Genomic DNA, 22,208 nt, shown 5'->3' on the forward strand with positions numbered 1-22,208 from the left:
TATTTTTTTTTTTTTTTTTTTTTTTTTTTTTTTTTTGTCTTTTGTCTTTTTTCCGTGTCCGGCAACGGCATCGCAAGCCTCAGTGTTGCTCCCGCGCCTCGCTCAGCCAGTGAGTGGGAGCCGGTCTGTATGTGGGATCTGAACCCTTGGACGGGAGCGCCGCCGCGCTTCCCAAGCGGCGCACTATCCAGTGCGCCACCGGGCCGGCCCAGACAACTACTAATTTTTATGACTCAGTAGATTTGCCTATTTTATATATTTCTGTAAACAGAATCATATAATATATGGCATTTTGTAACTTTCACTTGGCATAATGTCCTCAAGTTTCATCCATATTGTAGTGTGTGTCAGAACTTCATCCCTTTTTATTACCAAATAATATTCCGTTGTATGGATATACCACATTTTCTTTATCTGTTCATCAGTTGATGGACATTTGGGTTGTTTCTACTTTTGGGCTGTTGTAAGTAATGCTGCTGTGAACAGTTGTGTGTAAGGTTTGTGCGGTTGTGTGTTTTCAGTTCTCTTGGGTATATACATACGAGTGGGATTGCTGGGTTACATGGCAACTGTATGCTTAACTTCTGAGGAACCACCAAACTGTTTTCTGAGGCAGCACCATTTTACATACCCACCGGCAATGTTCAAGGGTTCCTATTTCTCCACACTTGTAATTATCTATCTTCTTGACTATACCCAAGCTAGTGGATGTGAGGTGGTATTTCACTGTGGTTTCGATTTGCATTTCCCTAATGGCAGAGTGACTTTTTTTTTTGGCTGTTGGACTGTATGGGGATCTGAACCCTTGACTTTGGTGTGATAACACCAAGCTTTAACCAGCTGAGCTAACTGGCCAGCCTGAGAGAGAGAGAGAGAGAGAGAGAGAGAGAGAGAGAGAGAGAGAGAGAGAGAGTGTGTGTGTGTGTGTGTGTGTGTGTGTGTGTGTGTGTGTGTGTGTGTGTGTACACCTGCGGCCTCGGTGCTCCCAGTGCCACACTCTCCCGAGTGAGCCACAGGGTCGGCCCCAAGAGCAACATTTTAAAAGGTCCCTTTTGCACAACTTAGAGAATGGGTTGGGTGAAGGAAGAGACCAGAAATGGGGAGACTGAGGATGTTGTAATGATGCAGATGTGGTAATCTGGTCTCCAGCCATGGCTCTGACACATGGAGGGGAGGAGAAAGATTTAAAGAAGGAGTTTTCAAGCTGGAATTGATAGCTTTGATGGGTAATTGGATGTAGGGGAGCAGGAGAGTTGATATTGCCATTGTGATTTCTAGTATGAGCCAGATGTGAATGGAAGCATCTTAGTTGCATGTAGCATCCAGGCAGAGGAGGGGTCCCAGGGTGATGGAGGCAGCCCCGGGCCCTCTGGGTGCAGTGTCAGAGTAACAGGAAATGTCTTCCAGGTACTGATGCCACTCACGCGGAGCACATTGAGACCATCAAATCCCGGATGTACGTTGGGCTCACCCCAGACAAGCGGTTCCTCCCGGGGCACCTGGGCATGGGACTTGTGGAAGGTAAAGAGAGGGGGGGAGTTCAGTGGATAGCAGGGCAGCCTTGTTGCCGAAGTCCCCAAGGGTGTCATGTGGGGCATCACGGCTCACCAGTCTTTCCCTGCAGGTTATGATTCCATGGGCTATGAGATGTCCAAGCCTGACCTCCGGGCTGAGCTGGAAGCTGATCTGAAGCTGATCTGTGAGGGCAAGAAGGACAAGTTTGTGGTGCTAAGGCAGCAAGTGCAGAAATACAAGCAGGTTTTCATTGAAGCACTGGCTAAAGCAAAGAAGTGAGTGCCAGAGCCTGTTCTCCTGCCCAGGAGATCCTTTAGCTCCAGGGTCAGGGCAATGCCATTTCCCAGTATAAGAAGTGGGGGCTCTTGGGAGTGATTCAACAGAATTGAGGTAAGGTAGCTCCTCATAAGCTGTACCCTTTGGGTTGTTAACCCTGCCAGGTTCATCTTCACCAGTGGCCTCATTACCTGTGGGGGGCGTTCTCCACACACAGCTCCTCCCCTTTGGGTTTTCCTCTGCTGAGTTTAAGTTCTTTCTTTCCATAGAGTTTTGTCAGTGTAGAAGCAATAATCAGAATGATCTACTCCACTTATCTGGGATATGCCATTCTCTTGATTTTAATTCTGTCTTGAATTAGGCAGCAGAGTCTTTTAAGTTGGTAAACCCAAGTGCTGGTGTAGGATCTGTTTGTTCTCTGGAGCATTTGGAGGTGATCGTTTAGCAAGCAGCATGTGTGCATTTTGTTAGAAACGTGTCTTCTATGATATTGTAATTTATAAGATACATATATATTTGGTCTTTGTTTCCTGGCACACAGCTCCTAAAACTCTTAGAGTCACCAAAGTTATATGTCTTTTGTATAGTAATAAGATGATTGGAGGCTGAGGGCTCTGAATAGCCTCAGGATGGGGGCTGGTTGCCAGGGGAACCAACCATGTGATTACAGGGTTGGAACTTTCAGTCCCACCCCTCCCAACCCCCAATTCTGGGGAGGGGAGAAAGGCTGAAGGTTGAGTTGATCACCAATGGCCAATGATTTAATCAGTCATGCCTAAATAATGAACCCTCCACAAAAACTTAGAACAGAGAGCTTCCTTATAGTTGAACACGTGGGGGTCACTGGAGGGTGGTACCCAGAGGGGTTATGGAAACTCCACGCCCCTTCTCCTGTAGCTCACCCTGTGCATCTCTTCTATCTGGCTGTTCATCTGTATGCTTTGTAAGATCCTTCATAATAAAAGGGTAAACATAAGTAAAGTGTTTCCCTGAGTTCTGTGAGCTGCTCTAGCAAATTAATCAAACCCAAAGAGGGGGTCATTGGAACTCTGATTTATAGCTGGTCAGTCAGAAGCACATGCCACAACCTGGAATTTGCAACTGACATCTGAAGTGGGGCAGTCTTGTGGGACTGGCACCTGTGGGATTTATCTCTAGGTAGATAGTGTCAGAATTGAATTGAATTAGAGGATACTGAAGTGTTGTCCACTGGAGAACTTCTTGGTGTGTGGGGGGAAAACTCCTACACATCTGCTGTCAGAAGTGTGTTGTGAGAGTATAGTAGGTTTGTTTTTTCCTATCCTTCAGACCATATCATGCCAATTTTCAAAAGAAGTATGTGACCTAGTTTAAACTTAAATGTAGACAGACACTTCAGGAGTTTATGCATGGACCCTGTGCAGTTTTATTTATTTAACGTGGGGCCAGTGACAAGGCAGAAGTGTCTGCCCGTAGCTGATTCCTCCCAGGAGCTGACCAGGAGTCAGAGAGGAGCCAGGGCCTGTTTGTGAGTCCTCTCTCTGTCCCCTGTTCTGTTCATCAGGCCAGTGGCTCACTGCCCAGCTGGCTCCCTGGGTCATGCATGTTGTGTACACACAACAGTGTTGTAAATGCATTTGCAGTGATTGCTGGCTGGTGTGTGTCTTTGCCTTTTCTTCAGATTGGACGAGGCCTTGTCACAGTATTTCGGGGAAGGGGCAGAAGTAGGCCAGCAAGAAGAGATCTACCCAACCATGCCAGAGCCCATCAAGAAGTGCCCACAGTGCAACAAGGACATGGTCCTCAAGACCAAGAAGAGTGGCGGGTCAGTGCCCCACCTCTGCTGGCCCTGGCACCCACTGTGTTGGCCACACAGCTCTCTGAAATGCCCTGTCATTCCATTTCCATGTAATTGCTTAAAGGCAGTCCTGCTGCTGCCAACCAGTAGACAAGCTGTTGGAGCTAGAAGGATAGCAGGGTGGGGTCTGGCCTTTGAGGTGGGAAGTGCTGTGGGAATTCAGAACAGGCGAGGACTGAGTCATATTGGGGGTTTTGTCCCCTGTGGGTAGAACAGTATTTACCCAATGCATGACGATTGCAGGAGCATGAGCTTCAGATCCAAATGGGTCTGAGTTCCAATCCCAGTTCTGCCACATATAAGCTATGTGACGCAAAGCAAGTTACTTAACTACTCTGAGCCCCAATTTCTTCCATAAAATAAGATCAATGGTGTCTACCTCATGAGCTGTGTTAAGGGTAAGGATCTGATGAAAGCATCAAGACTATATAGCACATTGCCTGATACACTGTAGATAACTCAACAAATACTACATTTCTTCTCCCCTGGTTTTAGTTCTCAGCTGGGCCTGAAAAACTCCCTTTTTATTTTCAGGGCAGTAGATCAGACTGGGCAGTTTACCCCCAGGGTCAGGTTGCACATCTGGCCTAGTTCTCTGAGCTAGCAGCTGGCCACTGGAGGAAGTTTGGGGAAAGAAGCGCTGAGGAGTGGTGGCCACAGTGCCAATCGCCTGCCATCCTGCTGGCTGGCACGATGCGAGGTGTTCCATAAACAGTCTTGTTCGGTCTTTGTGCCACCCTCCAATATTCTTTTTTTTTTTTTTTCCTTTTTTTTCTTTATCTTTTTTTTTTACTGACCAGTAACGGGATTGCAACCCTCGGTGTTGCGCCCGCACCGCGCTCAGCCAGTGAGCGGGAACCGGTCTCCACATGGGATCCGAACCCTTGGCGGGAGCACCGCCACACTCCCAAGCAGCGCACTCTCCAGTGCGCCACCGGGCCGGCCCCCAATATTCTAAAGAGTGAAAACAGGCTTAGAGGGCTGAGGGGCTTGTTAAGAGTCAGGCAGCCATAGTGAGCAGTGAAGGCAGAAGCTGAACCCAGGTCTTCTCAATCTTTCTCCATTCTACCCGGCCTGCCTCAGGCTGCAGCTTTGTGCTGCCTCCTGCTGCTGAATGACTATTGTGGTTTCCCAAACTCCACCACCAGCCTGGCTGGCCTGGTGGAGAAAAGGTCACTCGACTCTCAGAAACCAGAGGTCAGTAGGCCACAGCTGGAAGCAAGGGGCAGGGCTTGTGTTACCCACAGATATGGAAGCCAGTGCCGCTCAAGGCTTAGCCCAGTACCTGGGGCAAGTAGTTTAGTGCTTAATAAATGCTATCGATGGGTTTTTTTCTTTGCCACCACTAGGTAACTAGATTAGTAACCGCTGGAATCTAAGGGGAGAGAATACTTTTGTTTTAGCTTTGAATTCTCCAAGTTCTTGATGACAAAGGAATGCTTCTCAGAGCACCCAGGGCGGTCTGGAGATTCTCTTATGGGATTTACCACATCCAGAGTTTATCTGATAATTTCTATTTCTGAGTTTGTGAATTTTCTGCTTAAATAATTGGGGTTTAGGGTTGGGTTTTTTCCTGCCTAGTCGTACCCAGACACTCTCAAAAGAATTTGTAAATCCATATGCGTGTTGGCTAATCAAACCCTAAAGCTTTGTAAGTAGAAGGTGTCAAGAAACGTTGGCCAAGAAAGACAAGTAGCATAGATGTTGGGAATAAAGGCTCTTCCATCAGACGGATGGGTTTCCAGTCCTAGCTCCAGCTAACTACATGCATGTCCCTGGGCAGGTTTCCAGAATGCTCCAAGCCTCAGTTTACTCTCATGCAAACTGAGGGTGCTACTGCACCACTCAGGATTGTCATGAGGAAGAAACGTGAGAATGTGTGAGGACGTGCAGCACAAGGCACATAGTGCTTGCATTAAAGCAGGCTCGGCAATAGCTGCGTCATTGTTTAGGGATGTGGGAAATACGTTTCTCTAAGTCATTCAGTATCAGTGACTGTATCCAATTAAGTGTCCTCCAGAAACATGAATGTCCTCTTCAATCAGCTAAAAGTTTCCCTGGCAGACAGTGACAGCCTAAGCATGTCTCCCATATTCCCCATGGTCTCCCCAGGTTCTACCTCAGCTGCATGGGTTTCCCAGAATGTCGATCGGCCATGTGGTTTCCCGACTCAGTGCTGGAGGCCAGCAGGGATGAGAGTGTGTGTCCGTTGTGTCATCCGCAGCCTGTGTACAGGTGAGCTGGGCACCAGAGTCAGGTATGCCCTCGACACGTGTGTGCTGAAACATGCAGCTTTCCCTTCCTCCTGCTGGAACCCAGAGGAGACTATCCTGAAATCTGTTCTTAGGCACTGTGGGATTTTAGCTGCGCTTCGCAGCAGCCAGGACAGCAAGCCTGATCCGGTTCTGCTGTGTTTGGTGGCTGTCACTGCCATGGCAGGGATGGAAGCCCAGAATGGAGTGAGCTCCAGGCATCCAAGGAAGAGGCCTCCTGTATCATGAGGAACCACAAAGCTGCCCTTTCCCTGACCTCTGCAGATAGATCATTGCTGCATTGTGCTCAGGAAATTATTCATGTATTAAATAAGGCATCCAAGCCCCTCTTACAAGCCTGGAGCCCCCGTGCTGGCCAGTGGTTCTCAAACCTCTTGGTCACCAGACCCCTCACACTCTGAAAAATCATTAAACAGCCCAAGAGCTTTTGTTGTGGGTTGTTTATCAATATAGACCATATTTGAAATTAAAGTGGAAACATCTTTTATGATATTTAATAATTCATTTATACTAAGTGCATTGCATCCTAACATAAATAACGTTTTTTTAAGTATAAAATACCTGTTTTCCAAAGCAAAAATAATAATAATGAAGAGAATGACATTGTTTAACATTTTTGCAAGACTAATGTCTGACTTAATAGAAAACAGATTTCCAGGGCCGGCCCAGTGGCGCACTGGAGAGTGCGCCACTTGGGAGCGCGGCGGCGCTCCCACCGAGGGTTCGGATCCCACGTGGAGACCGGTTCCCGCTCACTGGCTGAGTGCGGTGTGGGTGCAACACCGAGGGTTGCAATCCCGTTACCGGTCAGTAAAAAAGACAAAAAGGAAAAAAAAAAGAAAACTGATTTCCATATCTGCTTCTCCTTTCAGTCTGTTGGGTTTTTGCATGTGTTCTAATCTCTGGAAAACTCCAGTGAATGCACACGGAAGAATGAGAGCAAAATAGATGTAGCTTTTTAGCATTATTATAAAATAGTTTTGACCTCACCTTGAAAGTGCCCAGGAACCTCCAAAGGCCCCGGAACCACATTCAGAGAGCTGCTGGTATAGAGAAATGGGGCCTTTCAGAGGTGTTTGTATATTTGGATATTAACTGGGGTCTTAGATTTCTTCTGTACTGCTTCCCACTCTGCACTCCTGTGACAACTGGAGGGGAATCTGGGGGGAAGTTTGGGGGCCTTATAGGTGCTTTGCATGGGTCTCCTGGGGCACGAGGGACAGTGAGGGAGGCCTGGGCTCATAAGCCCTCTGTAGGCCAAGGAGAAGATGCTGGCACCTGGTTGTTCATGTTTTTTCTCATCTTCTGGCCTCACTAGGTTGAAGTTAAAGTTTAAGCGTGGTAGCCTTCCCCCAGCCATGCCTCTGGAGTTTGTTGGCTGCATCGGCGGATGTGATGAGACCCTGAGGGAGATCCTGGACCTGAGAGTTTCTCGGGGTCCCCCTAGAGCTTGTCAGCCTGCCAGCCAGCCCTCTGGCCACCTGCAGGCTAGCCAGTCCTTCAACAGGATGGACAGCAGCCATCACAGCCACTCCCTGCATCCTGACAGCAGACAGACTGGGCCCTCTAAGGCTGTGGCCCGGACCCTCCTACCACCCACTACTGCTGGTGAAAGCAACTCCGTGACCTGCAACTGTGGCCAGGAGGCCGTGCTGCTCACCGTCCGTAAGGAGGGACCCAACCAGGGCCGGCAGTTCTATAAGTGCAGTGGTGGCAGCTGCAACTTCTTCCTGTGGGCCAACAGCAGCCATCCCGGAGCGGGAGGGCCTGCCACCTCAGCGTCAAGACCCCCAGGCGGCTCCCAGGGACGCCCACCAGGCTCGGGAGGCCACCTGGGTGGATTTGGTAGCACTGGTGATGGTGGTGGTGGTGGCACATCCTGCCTGTGCAGCCAGCCCACCATCATACGGACCGTGCAGAAGGACGGGCCCAACAAGGGCCGCCAGTTCCACACATGCGCCAAGCCAAGAGAGCAGCAGTGTGGCTTCTTCCAGTGGGTCGATGAGAACATGGCCCCAGGTGAGGCCAGGAGGGGCACGTGGTTTCCTGCCTTAGGTTTTCCCGGTGGTCTCCACCTCAGAGACAGGCAGCAGAAAGAAGGCGTGCAGTGAGTGTAGTGGTGGGATCGGGAGCGGCAATGGGCTGCCTTCCGTTTCCTCACTTGCTCCCTTTCAGTGAAGCAATGAACTGCACAGTCTTCGGTCCAAATTGAAGGGCAGCTGCCGTCAGTTGGGTAGCTAGCTGTGCGCCGGGCACCATGCTAAATATACTTGATATGCATCTTCTTTCATCTTCATCATGTAAACATTCCCGTCCTGGTTTCACAGATGAGGAAGGTGAGGCCCAAACAAATGAAGAAGCTTTGCTCAGGGTCACACAGTGACAGAGTCCAAGACTTGAACATAGGTCTGCCTGATCTCATAGCCCTGTGCTCCTCATAGCCTTGTAACCCTTGCGAGATCATTAGCATCACCGTCGTTTCTTCAGGTGAACACACTGACCCTGATGATGTCTAGGAACCTGCTCAGGGTTATGCAGCTTGAGCTTGTGTCCCAGAAATGGGTATTGTGAGAATTGGCACCTAGACATTGGATCAGGTGGATGCTGTACGTGAAGGCACTTTGAGATGGTCCCTGCTGCTCCAGTGCACAGCAGAGCTTAATTAAATATCTGAGAATGACCGAGAGGCCTAATGGGAGCTTTGGAGTTGTGTAGATCTGGTTTCAAAGCCCAGCTGTGTAACCTTGAACAAACGAGTTAGCCTTTCTGCCTCAATTTCCTCCTGAAATTGAAAACAGGGCTCCTGTTTTTTAAAGGAGTTAGTCCCAGACTGTTATTCTAACACACACATCACCAGCTCTGCATGTACGAGAATAACCTGGGACACTTGGCAAGAAGTGTAGGACTTTAGGGCCAGCCTGTGGCTCGCTCAGGAGAGTGGTGCTGATAACACCAAGGCTACGGGTTTGGATCCTATATAGAGATGGCCGGTTGGCTCACTGGCTGAGCGTGGTGCTGACAACACCAAGTCAAGGGTTAAGAGCCCATTACCAGTCATCCTTTAAAAAAAAAAAAATGTAGGACTTGGAGTTGGCTCCCAGTGTTAGAGGGGCCCAGAGATGGCACTGCTGGGACCGACCCACATTTGAAGTGTGGGGTGAGCAGTCTGGCTTTGCACGTTCTTCAGACTTGCCAGGGCCACATGTTTCCCCAGTTGGAAAGAAGTGGTATCTGACCTAGGCCACCTGATCAATTGTCCTGGATAATCGGGCAGCCAGTACCAAGAGGCATGGTTAGGGAGCAGAGGGATCCAGAGCATGGGTTTCTTCGCATGGGAGGTGGAAGCAGGTTGCTGGACACGGGCTGCTCATCTTCACACCTCACCACAGGCCAGCTGCTGGCTTGGGTTTCTGCCTCTGTAAAAAGGGCAAAGTGACACCAGTAGTCCCTTACCAGGACAGTGTCTCCTAGAGCTTAGGATTCTTTAGCAAGAGGTAGGGGACATGTCACATTTGATGTGGAGTCATCCTCCAGAGGGAGGGGAGCCTGACCCATGGGGTGGGCATGACTAAAAGTTGGGACACCCTCTGCCCATCACTGTAACCTATACTTGCCACTTAACTGTGTCAGTTCTAAACAGCCTTCCCCCGACTTCCCACAGGGACATTTGGAGCCCCACCCTGGCCAGGAGGCAGAGGAAAAATCCAGGGGGCAGAGGCCAGAAGCAAAAGACCCCGAGCCAGTTCCTCAGACATGGGGTCCACAGCAAAGAAACCCCGGAAATGCAGCCTTTGCCACCAGCCTGGACACACCCGTCCCTTCTGTCCTCAGAACAGATGAGAATGGGGAGGGTAGAGATGGCCACTTTCTCATACCTGGAAATGAATGAACTAGGACCTGGTGGCCATTTGCTGTCCTGGAAACTTGGAGGAAAGTGTTGGCTGTTGGAGTCAGGCCTTCCTGTGTTAAACAGCAGAAGGCCAGCTCTGCTGGACAGTGGCCCTGTGCCCTATAAGGATGGTTGCTGTTAGCAATGAGCAGATTTAACAGGCGTTGGCATGGTCCCCAGCCGTAGCCTACAGTGTTGCAAACCAAGAAGCAACCAGAGCTTCCTTCACCACCAGAAAGCCCCTGGGCGTGGAGCTGGCACTGGCACTGGGCAGCCTGGATGGGGCTTCACTCCACCGCCATTCTGAGAAGGAGGATGTCACGCAAAGAAGTGGCTCTTGTTTTAACACTATCTGCAGAAGCATCTCCATTCTCTCTTCAGCTAGAACCCAGGACACCCATAGCTCATGTGCCTTAATAAAGAATTCAACCCCTTTTATTCTGATGAGTGATAGTGAGGTGTCTGGGGGACGTTTGCAGGAGCAGGGGGCACAGGTGCCAGCCAGTGCAAGAGGGAGCTCTCGGGGCGCTCTCACTGTCCATGGCCCCTTGCAGTCCCCTTCCCAGCCCCAGTCCTTCGTTCCTGTCCACGTGGTGAGCACTGTGCCAAACTTCTACCCACCCCACAGCATGTCCCTCGGAGCAGAGAAGATGCCTGATGCAAGACTCAGAACACTAACTTTGCACCTCCTGGACTTCCCAGATGTGGCCACATTCCTTGTTTGCCTTCACAAACACTTGTGAATAGTGTACAGCTGTGCTGGCTTCATTTTATAGTTTAGAAAATAAATGGAACTGGGGTGTGGATTGCCCAGTTACATTAGTGGTTGGTGAAGAAACGAACGGTTCTCAGGTCTGGGAACTGCTGGCTCATACTCTTCAGCTAGACCAATGGCTCTGTGCCCTGGTTGGGCGTCAGAGGGGAGGGTTTTTACAGATGTGGATTCCTGGAATTGTTCCTGACACATCTTAGTGAGTGTGGGTTATGGCTGTGAATCTGTTTTTTCCCCCCTCCTCCCAGCCCCTGGAAACCACCAATCTACTTTTTGTCTCTGGGTTTACCTATTCTGGATATTTTGTATAAATGAAATCATACAATATGTGATCTGTATCCGGCTTCTTTTACTTAGCATAATGCTTGCAAGGCTTATCCACATTGCAGCACGGATCAGCACTTCATTTTATGGCTGAGGTGTTCTGTTCTATGTATATACCACATTATGTTTATCCGTTATTCTGTTGTGGACGTTTGGGTTTCCACCTTTTCTTTATTGTGAGTAGTGCTGTGAACATTTCTGTACAAGTATTTGAGCAATTATCTGTTTTCAGTTATTTGGGGTATATGCCTAGGAGTGGGGTTGCTGGGTCATGTGGTACTTCCATGTTTTAACTTTTTAAGGAACTGGAGGGGAGCCGGCGGGGAAGAGACTCGATCTGCACGGTCCGTCTCACGTGTCGCCCTTGCGTGGAGATGCTCCGTGCACAGGTGATGAAACTGAGGCAAGTGAGACGTGCGCGGGCATTCTTCAGACAGCCGGAAACTCCGGTACCGACTGGATATTTCACCATGTTAAGGACGCACTGCTGTTCTTTATAGTCCTTTTCTTCAGTAGAGTACTGCACTATGAGTGCCCTTCAAAGTGTTAATGGGAAGATTCGTATAATTTTTTTTTTTTTTTTTTTTTTTTTAAAGATGACCGGTAAGGGGGTCTTAACCCTTGACTTGTTGTTGGCACCACGCTCTCCCAAGTGAGCTAACCGGCCATCCCTATATAGGGATCCCAACCTGCAGCCTTGGTGTTATCAGCACCGCACTCCCGAGTGAGCCAAGGGCCGGCCCTGCCATTTTGTGTTCTCACCAGCAACTCATGAGGGTTACTTTTCCTCCACATCCTCTTCAGCACTTGTTTCCTTTTTTTGTATTCTAGCCAACTTAGTGGGTGTGAAGTGACATCTCGTGGGGTTTTTCGGTGGCTGGCCAGTAAGGGGATCTGAACGCTTGATCTTGGTGTTATCAGCATCACGTTGTCCTGACTAAGCTAACTGGCCAGTCCTCGCTGTGGTTTTGATTTGCATTTTCCTAATAACTAATGATGTTGATCATATTTTTATGTGCTTGCTGGCCATTTGTATATATTCCTCGGGAAAATGTCTAAGTCCTTTATTTTTAAATTATGTTGTTGAGTTGTAAGAGTTCTTCATAGATTCTGGACACCAGATGCATTTTTGGTTTTTAAATCTTTCCCCTGTAACTCCTGTGTGTGTCAAAACCACAAACAGCTAGACTGGACTGCACCAAGGAAAGGGTCAGGCATTTGAGGTCACACAGACCTGGGCTCGGCTCCAGACCCCCCAATCTGCTCTGCCCCCGGGCGTGCGCCTTCAGCCCCTGAGCCTCAGTTGCCTCATCTGTAAGGGGGTACTCTTGTTCAGCCTGAGGCACTGTGGTGGGAGGTTACAGTTGGGCCTGATTGCAGTGAAAACTTCCCAAATAAAACCCATTAGGGACTTTGAAAGTCTCTTCATGGCCCACTTGGTTAACAGCGTTCAGTGCAACAAGAGATTGATCCCTCTCCCCCCAGCTGATTGGGAAGGCTTTTAAACCTCTGTATTGAACACCATCTACAGCTGTGCAACACAAGGCTCAGGAAAAGTAAATGGTCCTGTGACTGCACGGGCTAGATGTCTACATATGGTGGCTTCAGCCTCCCAGCTGCTTGGGAAGCTGTGCGTCTTCTACTGAAGCTATCAGTTTCTGCTGTCCATTTTTTGGAGGAAACCTAGGCTTTAAGGGTTAAATGCCTTCCCCTACCAAGCAGCTAAGCTGACCTTGACACCTGGTCTCTGAGAAGCCTCCTAGCAGAACAGTGGTATGTTTCCAGTTCTCTGGCTAGAAACCAAAGTCCCAGACATTAGCCTTGGCTAGCTGGCTGATGCTACAACCATGAACATTTCTCTCCCTTCTAACTCATCCTGGTATTTTCCCCACTGAAACCATGGTATATGAGAAAGGAAATTCAGAGATACCTAAAGCAGGTGGCTTCCACGGAGCAGCCCACATTAGGGTCTAGTCTAAGAGGGGCTCTAAACCGAGCTCACTTCCTGGACAGCCACCCCCAGCCTCTCAGGCCAGCCTTTCCAAAAAAGGCAAGAAAGGCCTTGTGACCAGTGGGCTTGCCTGGCAGCAGGAAGGGTCTTGGTGACGTTGGAAGGAGGAGGGAGGCAGCAAGGCCCAACAATCTCTCTCATTGTGGGGCAGTTTCCTCTGTGCCAGGCCCTGGCTTAGCATGGCCTGCCCCCTCCTCCCGCCTCCGGCTCAGTGAACCCTCACAGCCACCAGAAGTAGGTATCAAGTGATTCCCATTTTACAGACACAAGGACAGAGGCACACAGGCTCTTCCCCAGGCTGCTCCTTTGCCAGCCCTGTACCACCAGAACTGCTCAAAGGCCTCCATGCATCAAGGCCCAAGGGCAGCTCCAGACCAAGAGATTGGGTGGACCTCAGCTAAGCCAGTCTCCTGCCCTTTGACCCCTGCTATAGCCTCTGTGGAGCCTTCCAGCCCGTGTGAACACCTCCGTGGAAGAGGCCTCCCCCCCATCCTGCACCTAAAGGCCTATGCCACCATCCTACCTGCCCCACATAATCCTGCTCCTCTTGGCAGGGGAGTCCCCTTAAGAACTACAATGGCATGGGAAGGACAGAAGCAGCATGTGAACAGCACAGCTGGGGTGGCCACAGCCCCTGAACACAGCCCAAAGCCCTTCCCAGGCCTCATCTGCCCTCTGTGGTGACAAAGGTGGTGAGCCCTGGCTTTGGCTCCTGGGAGACACTGAGATGCCCTTACTTCACGCCTGCACAAGGAGGCTGAGACTGCTGCCACTTGTGGGACCACAGGGACAGGCAAGAAGGGTGGAGAAAACAGTTCTCTGAAATCTGATGGTGCATGGCTGAAGTCTGTGATGCCAGAAGGAGGGTGGGCACACCTCAGGGCTTGGCAGTGCAGCCTTGTGAGAAGAAACAAAACCCTAACTAGTTGGGGTTCCCTTCACGAAAGCAAGACCTCACACAGAATTTTTTAATATTCTCCTTCCACATAACCTACTTGTTATGGGTTGAGTGTTTGTGTCCCCATAAAACTCATGTTGAAATCCTAACCCCAATGTGATGTCATCAGGAAGTGAGGCTTTGGAGGGTGATTAGGTCATGAGGGCGGAGCCCACATGGCTGGGCTTAGTGCCCTTAAAAAAGAGACTCTGGGGTCCGGCCCCGTGGCGCATTCGGGAGAGTGTGGTGCATTCGGGAGAGTGCGGCGCTTGGGAGCGCAGTGGCGCTCCTGCCACGGGTTCGGATCCTATATAGGGGTGGCCGGCCCGCTCACTGGCTGAGTGCGGTGCAGACGACACCAAGCCAAGGGTTGCGATCCCCTTACCGGTCACAAAAAAGACAAAAAAAAAAAAAAAGAGAGACCCTGGGGATATGCCTTTCCCCCTCCCACTATGTGAGAACACAGCTAGACAGTGACATCTATTAACCAGAATGTAGGCCCTCACCAGATGCAGAATGTGGTGGTGCCTTGATCTTGGACTTGCAGCCTCTAAAACTGAGAAAAATATTTTTTTTGGCAGCTGACTGCTGCAGGGATCTGAACCCTTGACCTTGGTGTTATAACACAGCGCTCTAACCAACTGAGCTAACCAGCCAGCCCTATGAGAAATAAACTTCTGTTTATTAGCTACCCAGTCTATGGTATTTGGTTATAGCAGCCTGAACATACTAAAACACTACTTTTAAAATAAATTCTTCCACCTCCAAGTTGATCTCCAGCCCTCTTGCCAAGGTGTCAGGCCTAGCGCAGGACTTTCAGAAAACTCTCGGAAATGAAAGATCTTTACAGAAAACAAACAAACAAAAAACAAAACAAAAAACCCTATAAAAACTGATGAAAGAAAGTGAAGAGGACATAAAGAAATGGAAAGACATCCCATGTTCATGGACTGGAAGAATTAATATTGTGAAAATGACCATACTACCCAAAGTGATCTATAGATTCAATGCAATCCCTATCAAAATAGCAATGATGTTCTCCAAAGAAATAGAAAGAAAAACAAACAAACAAAAAACCTAAAACTCGTAGGAAACTACAAAAGACCTGAACAGCCAAAGCAATACTGAGCAAAAGGAACAAAACTGGAGGCATCACATTGCCCGATTTTAAAATCTACTACAAGGGCCGGCCTGTGGCTCACTCGGTAGAGTGCGGTGCTGATAACACCAAGGCCACGGGTTCGGATCCCATATAGGGATGGCCGGTTCGCTCACTGGCTGAGCGTGGTGCTGACAACACCAAGTCGAGGGTTAAGATCCCCTTACCGGTCATCTTTTAAAAAAAAAAAAAAAAAGAAAGAAAACTCTCGACAGCTGCGTCTGAGAGCACCAAGACTCTTACCCAGCATGAGTTACACAGATGTGAGATTTTTTTTCCTTTTATTCCCGTTCATTCTTCAAGTCATAGCTTTGTTTCAGCAGGAAAGATACCAAAGACAGGAGGGGCCCTGTGAGGGGAGGCGGACTCTCCCTCCCCTAACCCCGTCACTACTGCCAGGCTTCAAAGTCACAGTACAGACATGAGCTGAGAGCAGCTCATTTTGGCACGCTGCAGAGGCCAGGTCTGTGCACCAGCCTCTCCAGGAGGGACACGTCCTCCACTCTCCAGCAGGGCCTAGAAGCAGCCACATGGTGTGCCCTTGGCTGAGGCAAGGCGGGCGGCAGAGAGCCTCAGGTCCCCCAGTGAGGAAGGGGCTCTTCCAGGGCCTCTGCTGCCTGAAGACAAAACTCACCCAGCTGGAGGGAAAGAGGCCTTCCCCTGAGGTATCAGGTGGGCAGTAAGACAGATTCCTGAGCCAGTGCTCAAGGAGAGCTCAACAAGGCCACACACATAGCAGACACCGGGATGACGCCATCCCTCAACAGCCAAGACACAGACCAGGTGACTCCAGCCCTGGGGAACAGAACACACATGATCCTTACCAGGCACTAGTTGCCTCAAGGTGCCTGGAGCTGGAGCCCGAGGAAAGTGTGAATCACTCTCTTGGCAGAAACATGGAGCTGGCCTTCAACCTGTCTAGGACGGCAAAGCCACGTTCTATCAGTGGAGTCACTGCTGGTGATGATGGACTGAGCCCAGGGTCCTGGGTTGGCCCCGAAGTGCTGAGGGGATGCCGGTGAGAGTGGCTGGTCCTCCAAGCTGCCGAGGCAGTCCAGCCATGCTCAGGTGGCAGTAACCCAAGATCTTTGGGCTCAGGGAAACTGGTGACCATAGCCCAAACATATACCAATCAGAAACGTGCTGGCCACCTATCCCCACCCACCTGGAGCAGGCTCTCGGGAGCCTGTAGACCACTGTACAGCATGTAGCCAATGTTGTCAATGTCCTCTTCGCTCCAGCTGCTGAGGAGGTTCATGCTGGGGTTGAAGTGGCAGGGTAGGCTGGCCTGCTCCAGGCTGCCAATGAGCAGTTCCAGGGCCTGCAGGAAGCGCTCGCCCAAGGCCTCCTCAGCCCAGTCCACATCCTCCTCCCCCAGATGCAGAACTACCTGGGTCAGATGGCCCCGATCCAGCCTCTCCAGGGCTGGGTGGCCACGACAGACAGCACAGAGCAGCAGCAGCAGCCGTCGGCGGGTCCCAGCATCACGGTCATCCAGGTCACGCAGCCTGGCGGCCTCTGCCAAATACAAGTCCTGCAGCCAGAGGTTCCCAGCCAGCCCCTCCAGGGGCCAGGCCAGGAGGTGGTGGTCATAGAAGTCAGTACCAGTGACCACCACGAGCACGGCCAAAGTGAGCTCCAGGTACTCGTGCTGCACCTCGAGCAGCAGCTCCGCCGAGGCCACATTGGGCCGGATTAGGCACCCAAGAAGGCTGCCGATGGCCGGCCAGTTGACGGAGGCAGTCAGTGCCTTGCGGAGCAGCTCCAGCAGGCTGCAGGAGGAGAGGTAGCCCCCCACCAGGAAGCGGTCCCAGGGGCTGCTCCCGCGGGGGAGGAACTCAAGCTGAGTCCTGCGCACGGCCCAGCAGCGCGGGTCCCTCGCCACGGTGTCCACGCCAGGCAGTAGGCTCCACAGGCCCGGCTCCAGCACCAGCGGAACCAGCAGACGCACGTGGTCGGCAGCCCCCGCTTGCAGCCCATCATAGAGCGGCCCGCCAGGCACCAGCGCCCCGAAGGGCAGTTCTGAGAACTTGCTCCGCATGTAGGCCTGCAGCTCAAGGGCAATGTCGCCAGCCAGCTGCTTGGCCAAAGCCACGTGAGCTACTGGGATGGTCACATGGTCCCGCTCGAATGCCAGCAGCTTCTCCTGGAACGTTAGGCACAATGGTGCTGGGGAGCTGAGCTGAGGTGGCGTCTGAGAAGCAGCGTCTGCAGGCCCCTCTGCAGAATGAAGGGGCCATGTCAGAACACCCCAGCATGTTAAGGGAACTCTACCCAGTTACCAGCTGTGTGACATCCCTGGGCCTCACTTTCCTCACCTGTAATGGCTACCTGAGAAAGCACTTAGTTTAAGTCCTCACATAAAGTGAGCACTTGATGACAAATTCTCATTGTCTCAGAGTCCCAACACCCTGGCCCTATAGCTAAAACAGCTTCATGCAGAGTGGGGAGACAGGTCCTGCCCCTTTCCAGGCCTCAGTTTCCCCATTTGAGGCTCTCCACCATAACGGTGCCACCTTGCTCCAGCAGGCGAGCAAAGAAACAGGATTTCCATTAAACATCTGAGAAGCCCAAAGCCCCAAGAGGAGCAGGGACTTGCGTAGGGTCACATAGTCAGTCAGTAGCAGAGCCTGGGCTGTCGCTCCCACCACCAAAGAGAGACCTACCCATGTCAGAGGGATAGGAGTGCCACTCCCCTGGGGCAGAGAGCGAGACTTGCGTAGGGTCACATAGTCAGTCAGTAGCAGAGCCTGGGCTGTCGCTCCCACCACCAAAGGGAGACCTACCCATGTCAGAGGGATAGGAGTGCCACTCCCCTGGGGCAGAGAGCGAGAGGGCCAGGGGCAACACGGGCTGGCTGAGAGCCGCAGGCGGGGGCCGGGGCTGTAGGTGCGGTGTGGGCTTCAGCAGACTCAGCTCCTTCCAGCTGTCCCTCTTGGCATCATCCTCGTCCCGTGGGCTAGTAGCTCTGTCGATGAGCTGCAGGCAAAGTGACACAGATCAGAGCATCCAAAGCCTGGACAGCCACAGCAAAAAGCCCAGGGGCAGAGCAAACCAGGTTGCTAGGGTGAAGAAGCAGGTGCCCTGGGCTCCAGTGCCAGCCTGGGAAGTCCCCACCGCTCCTCCCGGGGCCCCTCTGCAGGTCCCAGCCCTGTCACGTTTCTCTGGGAGCCTCAGGTGTGACCGACCCAGCCCAGCCTCACCCGCTTCACGGCCAGGGTGGCAATGCCCAGCACAGCAGCCCCGCCCACGCCCAGCACCAGGCGGGCATTGGCCAAGAGGAAGTCCACAGCGCTGCCCAGGCCCTCGTCGCCACGCCGCTTCCCCTGTTTCTGGGAGAATTCTGCCATGGTCTGCCTGTAAGAGAGCCAGGGTGCAGGGACAGCTTAGAGTGGGGCAGCCAGGCTGGCAGGGGGCCCTGGCTGCAATCATCCTGGGGTAACAGAGTTGAGCCCACAAGGGGGGTTTCCTGAGAATTTCACATGAGAAAGGGGCCATCTGCAGGGTTTCTTGTGAGCAAGTGAAGGAGCTGCCAAGCCCCCTCCCCGAACCTGCAAACAACCTACCCCCAGAAAAGGGGAACTCACACAGAAAGGCCTAAGGGCTGTGGCAGTTCAGAGAACGGGCTCTATCTCCCTTAATCCCACCCTCCAGGACCCTGTGAGGTGGGTCTTATCATCTTAACCCCTATATACAGGTTGCCAAACCACACAGTTAAGTGGTGAGGTCTCGAATCCTCGACTGCAAAGCTTCCAGACTCTCATCCACCCCCAGAGTCCAATCAATACTCCCCATGCCCTGTGGCCAGGGTGGAGGATGCCTTGTCCCTTGGTTTCTAACCAGGGCCAGGCATGGCAGCACTCTCTTTTTTTTATGGTGGCTGGCTGGTACAGGGATCCAAACCCCTGGCTTTGGGTTACAACACTGTGCTCTAACCAACTGAGCTGACCGGCCAGCCCCAACAGCACTCTCTGATAACCCCTCAGGAAGAACCTAAAGCCCAGAGAAGACCAGCAACTTGGGGTCCCAAACAGTCCACCCAAGGGGGCCTTATGGACCTTCAGTGGGCACCTCAGTGAAGCTTAGAGGGCTAGTTACCCCCCAAATCTTGATAGAACAGCCCCCAGAAGCAGAGCTACAAAGTCAGAGGACAGGCAGAGTGCGTGGGCCCAGCCTGCCCAGGGAGGCCGGGAGCGCCCATCAGTGGGGTGTGCAACTGAGGCTGAAAGCCCTGCTGTTGGGGCAGTAAGCAAGGTGACCCTAAAGACGAAGACCCCAAATAGAAGGCTCTCTGGACAATGGGGGTGGGAGGAGTGTCCTCAGCTGCCAGGTGGCCAAGCAACAGAAAAGGTAAGATGGGGGCTGCAGCCCCAGCCTGTTGCTCATCTATGAGACGCCGCAAGGAGTGGCGAGGAAGGGTTAAAAATGATCAGCCCTCGGGCCCGCTCATGGCTCACTCGGGAGAGCAGAGCGTGGTGCTGACAACACCAAGCCAAGGGTTAAGATCCCCTTACCGGTCATCTTTTTTTAAAAAAAAGATCAGCCCTGAGGGGCTGGCCGGCCTCAATTGGTAAGGTCAAGGAAGCACAGTAGTGTTAACACTAAGGTCAAGGGTTCGGATCCCCTTACCAACCAGAGCAAAAAAAGAAAAAAGCGAGCAGCCCTGAAGTGGGCAGCTGAGGGGGACCGGCACTTGGGAAGTGGAGGCAGGTATTTTCCAGGATCCAGTCCACCAAGCCTCAGCCTGCCTCAGCCTCAGGTTCTGCAAGGTGGATGGCTGCCCTCAGGCTCTGACAGCAGAAGGGGATGAGTGACCCCGGGACAAGCTGGGAGCACCTTGCAGACACTAGGCAGACCCCTTGCTGGGGAGGCCAGAGCAGATGACCATGAGGTCGCAGCCTGCCGGGGCAATCAAGGACTCCTGTCCTCCCTGCTTGGCTGCGCCTGCCGCAGCCAAGTTGCCTGATGACAAGATGCCTAGAGTAGCTGAAGCCTGAAGCACTGTGTGACTCAGCCCAGGACACCTGCCCATCCGCCCCAGACTAAAAATAAGACCGGGCTCTGGCTTGGGGAGGTTCATAGGCCAGCGGGTGACCCACCGTGGCCCCAGAGCAGTTTCAGCTTCCTCATCAGTGACATGGGGCTCAATACTGCCACTGGCCCCGCCCCCAGCGGGACCAGAAATCCACCTTGCAAAGTGTAAAGGGTTTTAAATACCTCCCACCTGTCTACACTGGGACTCAGCTCCGACTCTGGCAGGGTGGCGAAGGCTCCAACCCATGGCCTCCCAACTCAGGGAAGGGAGAGGACTCTCTGGCCAGGCCCTGGGTGCCGCCTGTCCTTCCTTCCTCCGCCCCACCCGCCTGCCCTGGGCCAGGGCTGAGCAGGCCGCACAGCAGCCGCTAGGTGGGCCTGTTACGGCCCGGCTCACAGGCGACGGGACACCGAGGACCTGACCAAGTGAAGTCCCCAAGACTGGAGAGGCAGGGTCGGGATTCGAACTCCGGCCTTAGAGCCCCAAGCCCTACCCTCCTTCTCGGCCTTGACCGTGGGCCACGCCCCCGGTCTGCGTCCGGAACGCGCGCCACGTCCGGGTGGGTGTCCCCGGGGTCCCCGCCGCGCTCCAGCGGTACCTGCGTCGCGGCGTCAGCACCCGACCGGAGCACTCAACGGGTCCGCCGGGCCCCGGAACCCGGAACCCGCCTGGGAATGGAACGTGCAGAACCCGAGATCCAGACGCTGAGGCCCCGAGGGCGGGCGCTGACCCCGGCGGCACGCAGACAGGCAGGCCCGGGCGCCAATCGGTGCTCGTCGTCCCGCCCACGCCCCGCCCACTGCGTGCCCCGCCCCTGACACGCCCTCGTGGGCGGGACCCACCGCGGCGCTGCTACTTTAAAGGCGCAGCGCTGCATTCCGAGCCCGCGACGGGCGGTGACTGGCCGTCCTCCAGGGCTGGTGGTGACGCGTGTGCGCTTGTAATATGAGCCTCCGGTGTGGAGAAAGCTGGCCGGGCCCACGTTCCTTCCGGGGACTGGGCTGACAGGCGGCATCTGGCCCAAAGGCCTGTACGTCCGACACCTTAGGTCACCGGTGTGAGAGTTCCTTGGTGGCCCCGGAGAACACAGTGTGGCGAAAGAGCTTTCCCCTGCCACCTGCTCCGTAAGACTTTGTACGGGTCATTCTCCACCCGGTCCTCAGTCTTCTCTCCTGTAAAATGGGGACACGAGACCTCCTCCACCTCTACTAGGGATGGTTGTGCATATGACAGCCGTGCGACCTACTGTGCACCGGCCAGGGTGGGACAGCCCTGAACAGTATGGGCCGAAACGGATGGACGCGTCTCTTCTGGAGCTTTCCTTGGGGGCAGGAGGAGCACGACCAAACAAATAAATGAACAGACCAGGGAGAGTTGACACTAAGCGGAAGTCCACAGTCATCCGTGGCTCCGGCACTTCCGTAGGTGCCAAAATGCACAGATGCTCCACTTTGGTAGATAAAGCGGCTGCAGCATCTGCAAAGAACCCAGGCACATCCTGCCACAGACTTTAAATCACGTCTCCACTGCTGTACTGACGGTGCCTAATGCGGTGTGAACGCTACGTAGGCAGTTGTTACATGGTGTTGTTTTAATTCGTATCATCTTTTATTGTACTACTTTTTATTGCTTTTTCCCAGAGTTGTTTTTTGGGGGCGCCTGGCCAGTACGGGGATTGAACCCCGGACCTTGGTATTATCACACCGGTTCTGACCCACCGAGTCTGGCGGCCAGCCCAGTCCCTAGTATCTTCGGGAACCTGCGGATACGGAGGGCTCAGTGTGTGATCTGCCAGCTCCTGGGCGCCTGCCATGTGCATTTGCTGCGGCGACAGTCTTAGGACGCATCTCACATATGAGAAAACTGAGGCCAGCCGCAGGAGCGCGAGGACCCACGTCTCGCGGCCACCACCCGCCACGCACACACTCCCGGGGCCCTTGCCCCCGCGGACCCGGCTCCAGAACCACTCCCGGGGTCACTCCCCCTGCAGCAGCCGGGGGACAGGGTCGGGCTGCCCTGGGGACGCTGGGAATTCAGCCCGGAGGCTGCGGAAGCCTCCCGCGCGAGCACGGAGGGTGCTCGGACTCCTCGAGGCCTCTGCGGTCACCGAGCAGGCGGCGAAACCGAGGCCCGCGAGAGGCCCCCGGCCCCCACCGCGGCGCGGCGGCCGGCGCCTCCCA

At 52.9% G+C, this 22,208-nt stretch overlaps 2 protein-coding genes across 3 annotated transcripts in view; one reads left to right on the top strand and one right to left on the bottom strand.

The window, feature by feature from the left end:
• Positions 1–10,607, top strand: part of TOP3A (topoisomerase (DNA) III alpha) — a 30,147-nt gene extending 19,540 nt beyond the window's left edge. For both annotated transcript variants that reach the window (XM_008566213.1, XM_008566214.1), the window contains 6 exons: positions 1,408–1,521; positions 1,625–1,790; positions 3,452–3,595; positions 5,741–5,863; positions 7,220–7,920; positions 9,563–10,607. In XM_008566213.1, the coding sequence (XP_008564435.1) occupies positions 1,408–1,521; positions 1,625–1,790; positions 3,452–3,595; positions 5,741–5,863; positions 7,220–7,920; positions 9,563–9,741 (1,427 nt within the window). In that variant the 3' untranslated portion in view covers positions 9,742–10,607. The remainder of the gene's footprint in view (positions 1–1,407; positions 1,522–1,624; positions 1,791–3,451; positions 3,596–5,740; positions 5,864–7,219; positions 7,921–9,562) is intronic.
• Positions 10,608–15,257: 4,650 nt separating this feature from the next.
• MIEF2 (mitochondrial elongation factor 2) lies at positions 15,258–20,231 on the bottom strand. Its single transcript, XM_008566215.1, has 4 exons — positions 20,218–20,231; positions 18,197–18,350; positions 17,813–17,972; positions 15,258–17,216 (listed from the first exon to the last, which is right to left on the bottom strand). Exons 2-4 carry the CDS (start codon positions 18,341–18,343, stop codon positions 16,126–16,128), a joined length of 1,398 nt encoding a protein of 465 aa, XP_008564437.1. The 5' UTR covers positions 18,344–18,350; positions 20,218–20,231; the 3' UTR covers positions 15,258–16,125.
• Positions 20,232–22,208: the final 1,977 nt, after the last annotated feature.

This window comes from Galeopterus variegatus, unplaced genomic scaffold (genome assembly GCF_000696425.1).
Source record: "Galeopterus variegatus unplaced genomic scaffold, G_variegatus-3.0.2 Scaffold229, whole genome shotgun sequence".
NCBI classification, from domain to species: domain Eukaryota; kingdom Metazoa; phylum Chordata; class Mammalia; order Dermoptera; family Cynocephalidae; genus Galeopterus; species Galeopterus variegatus.

What these genes read in the sequence shown, in the direction of transcription:
- MIEF2 (XM_008566215.1), bottom strand. Translation starts at nt 18,343, where the DNA reads ATGGCAGAATTCTCCCAGAAACAGGGGAAGCGGCGTGGCGACGAGGGC. An exon ending in CCACCCTGGCCGTGAAGCGG is followed by an intron (nt 17,973 to 18,196) that starts GTGAGGCTGGGC and finishes CTTTGCCTGCAG; the next exon opens with CTCATCGACAGAGCTACTAG. An exon ending in GGCCCTCTCGCTCTCTGCCC is followed by an intron (nt 17,217 to 17,812) that starts CAGGGGAGTGGC and finishes CCCTTCATTCTG; the next exon opens with CAGAGGGGCCTGCAGACGCT.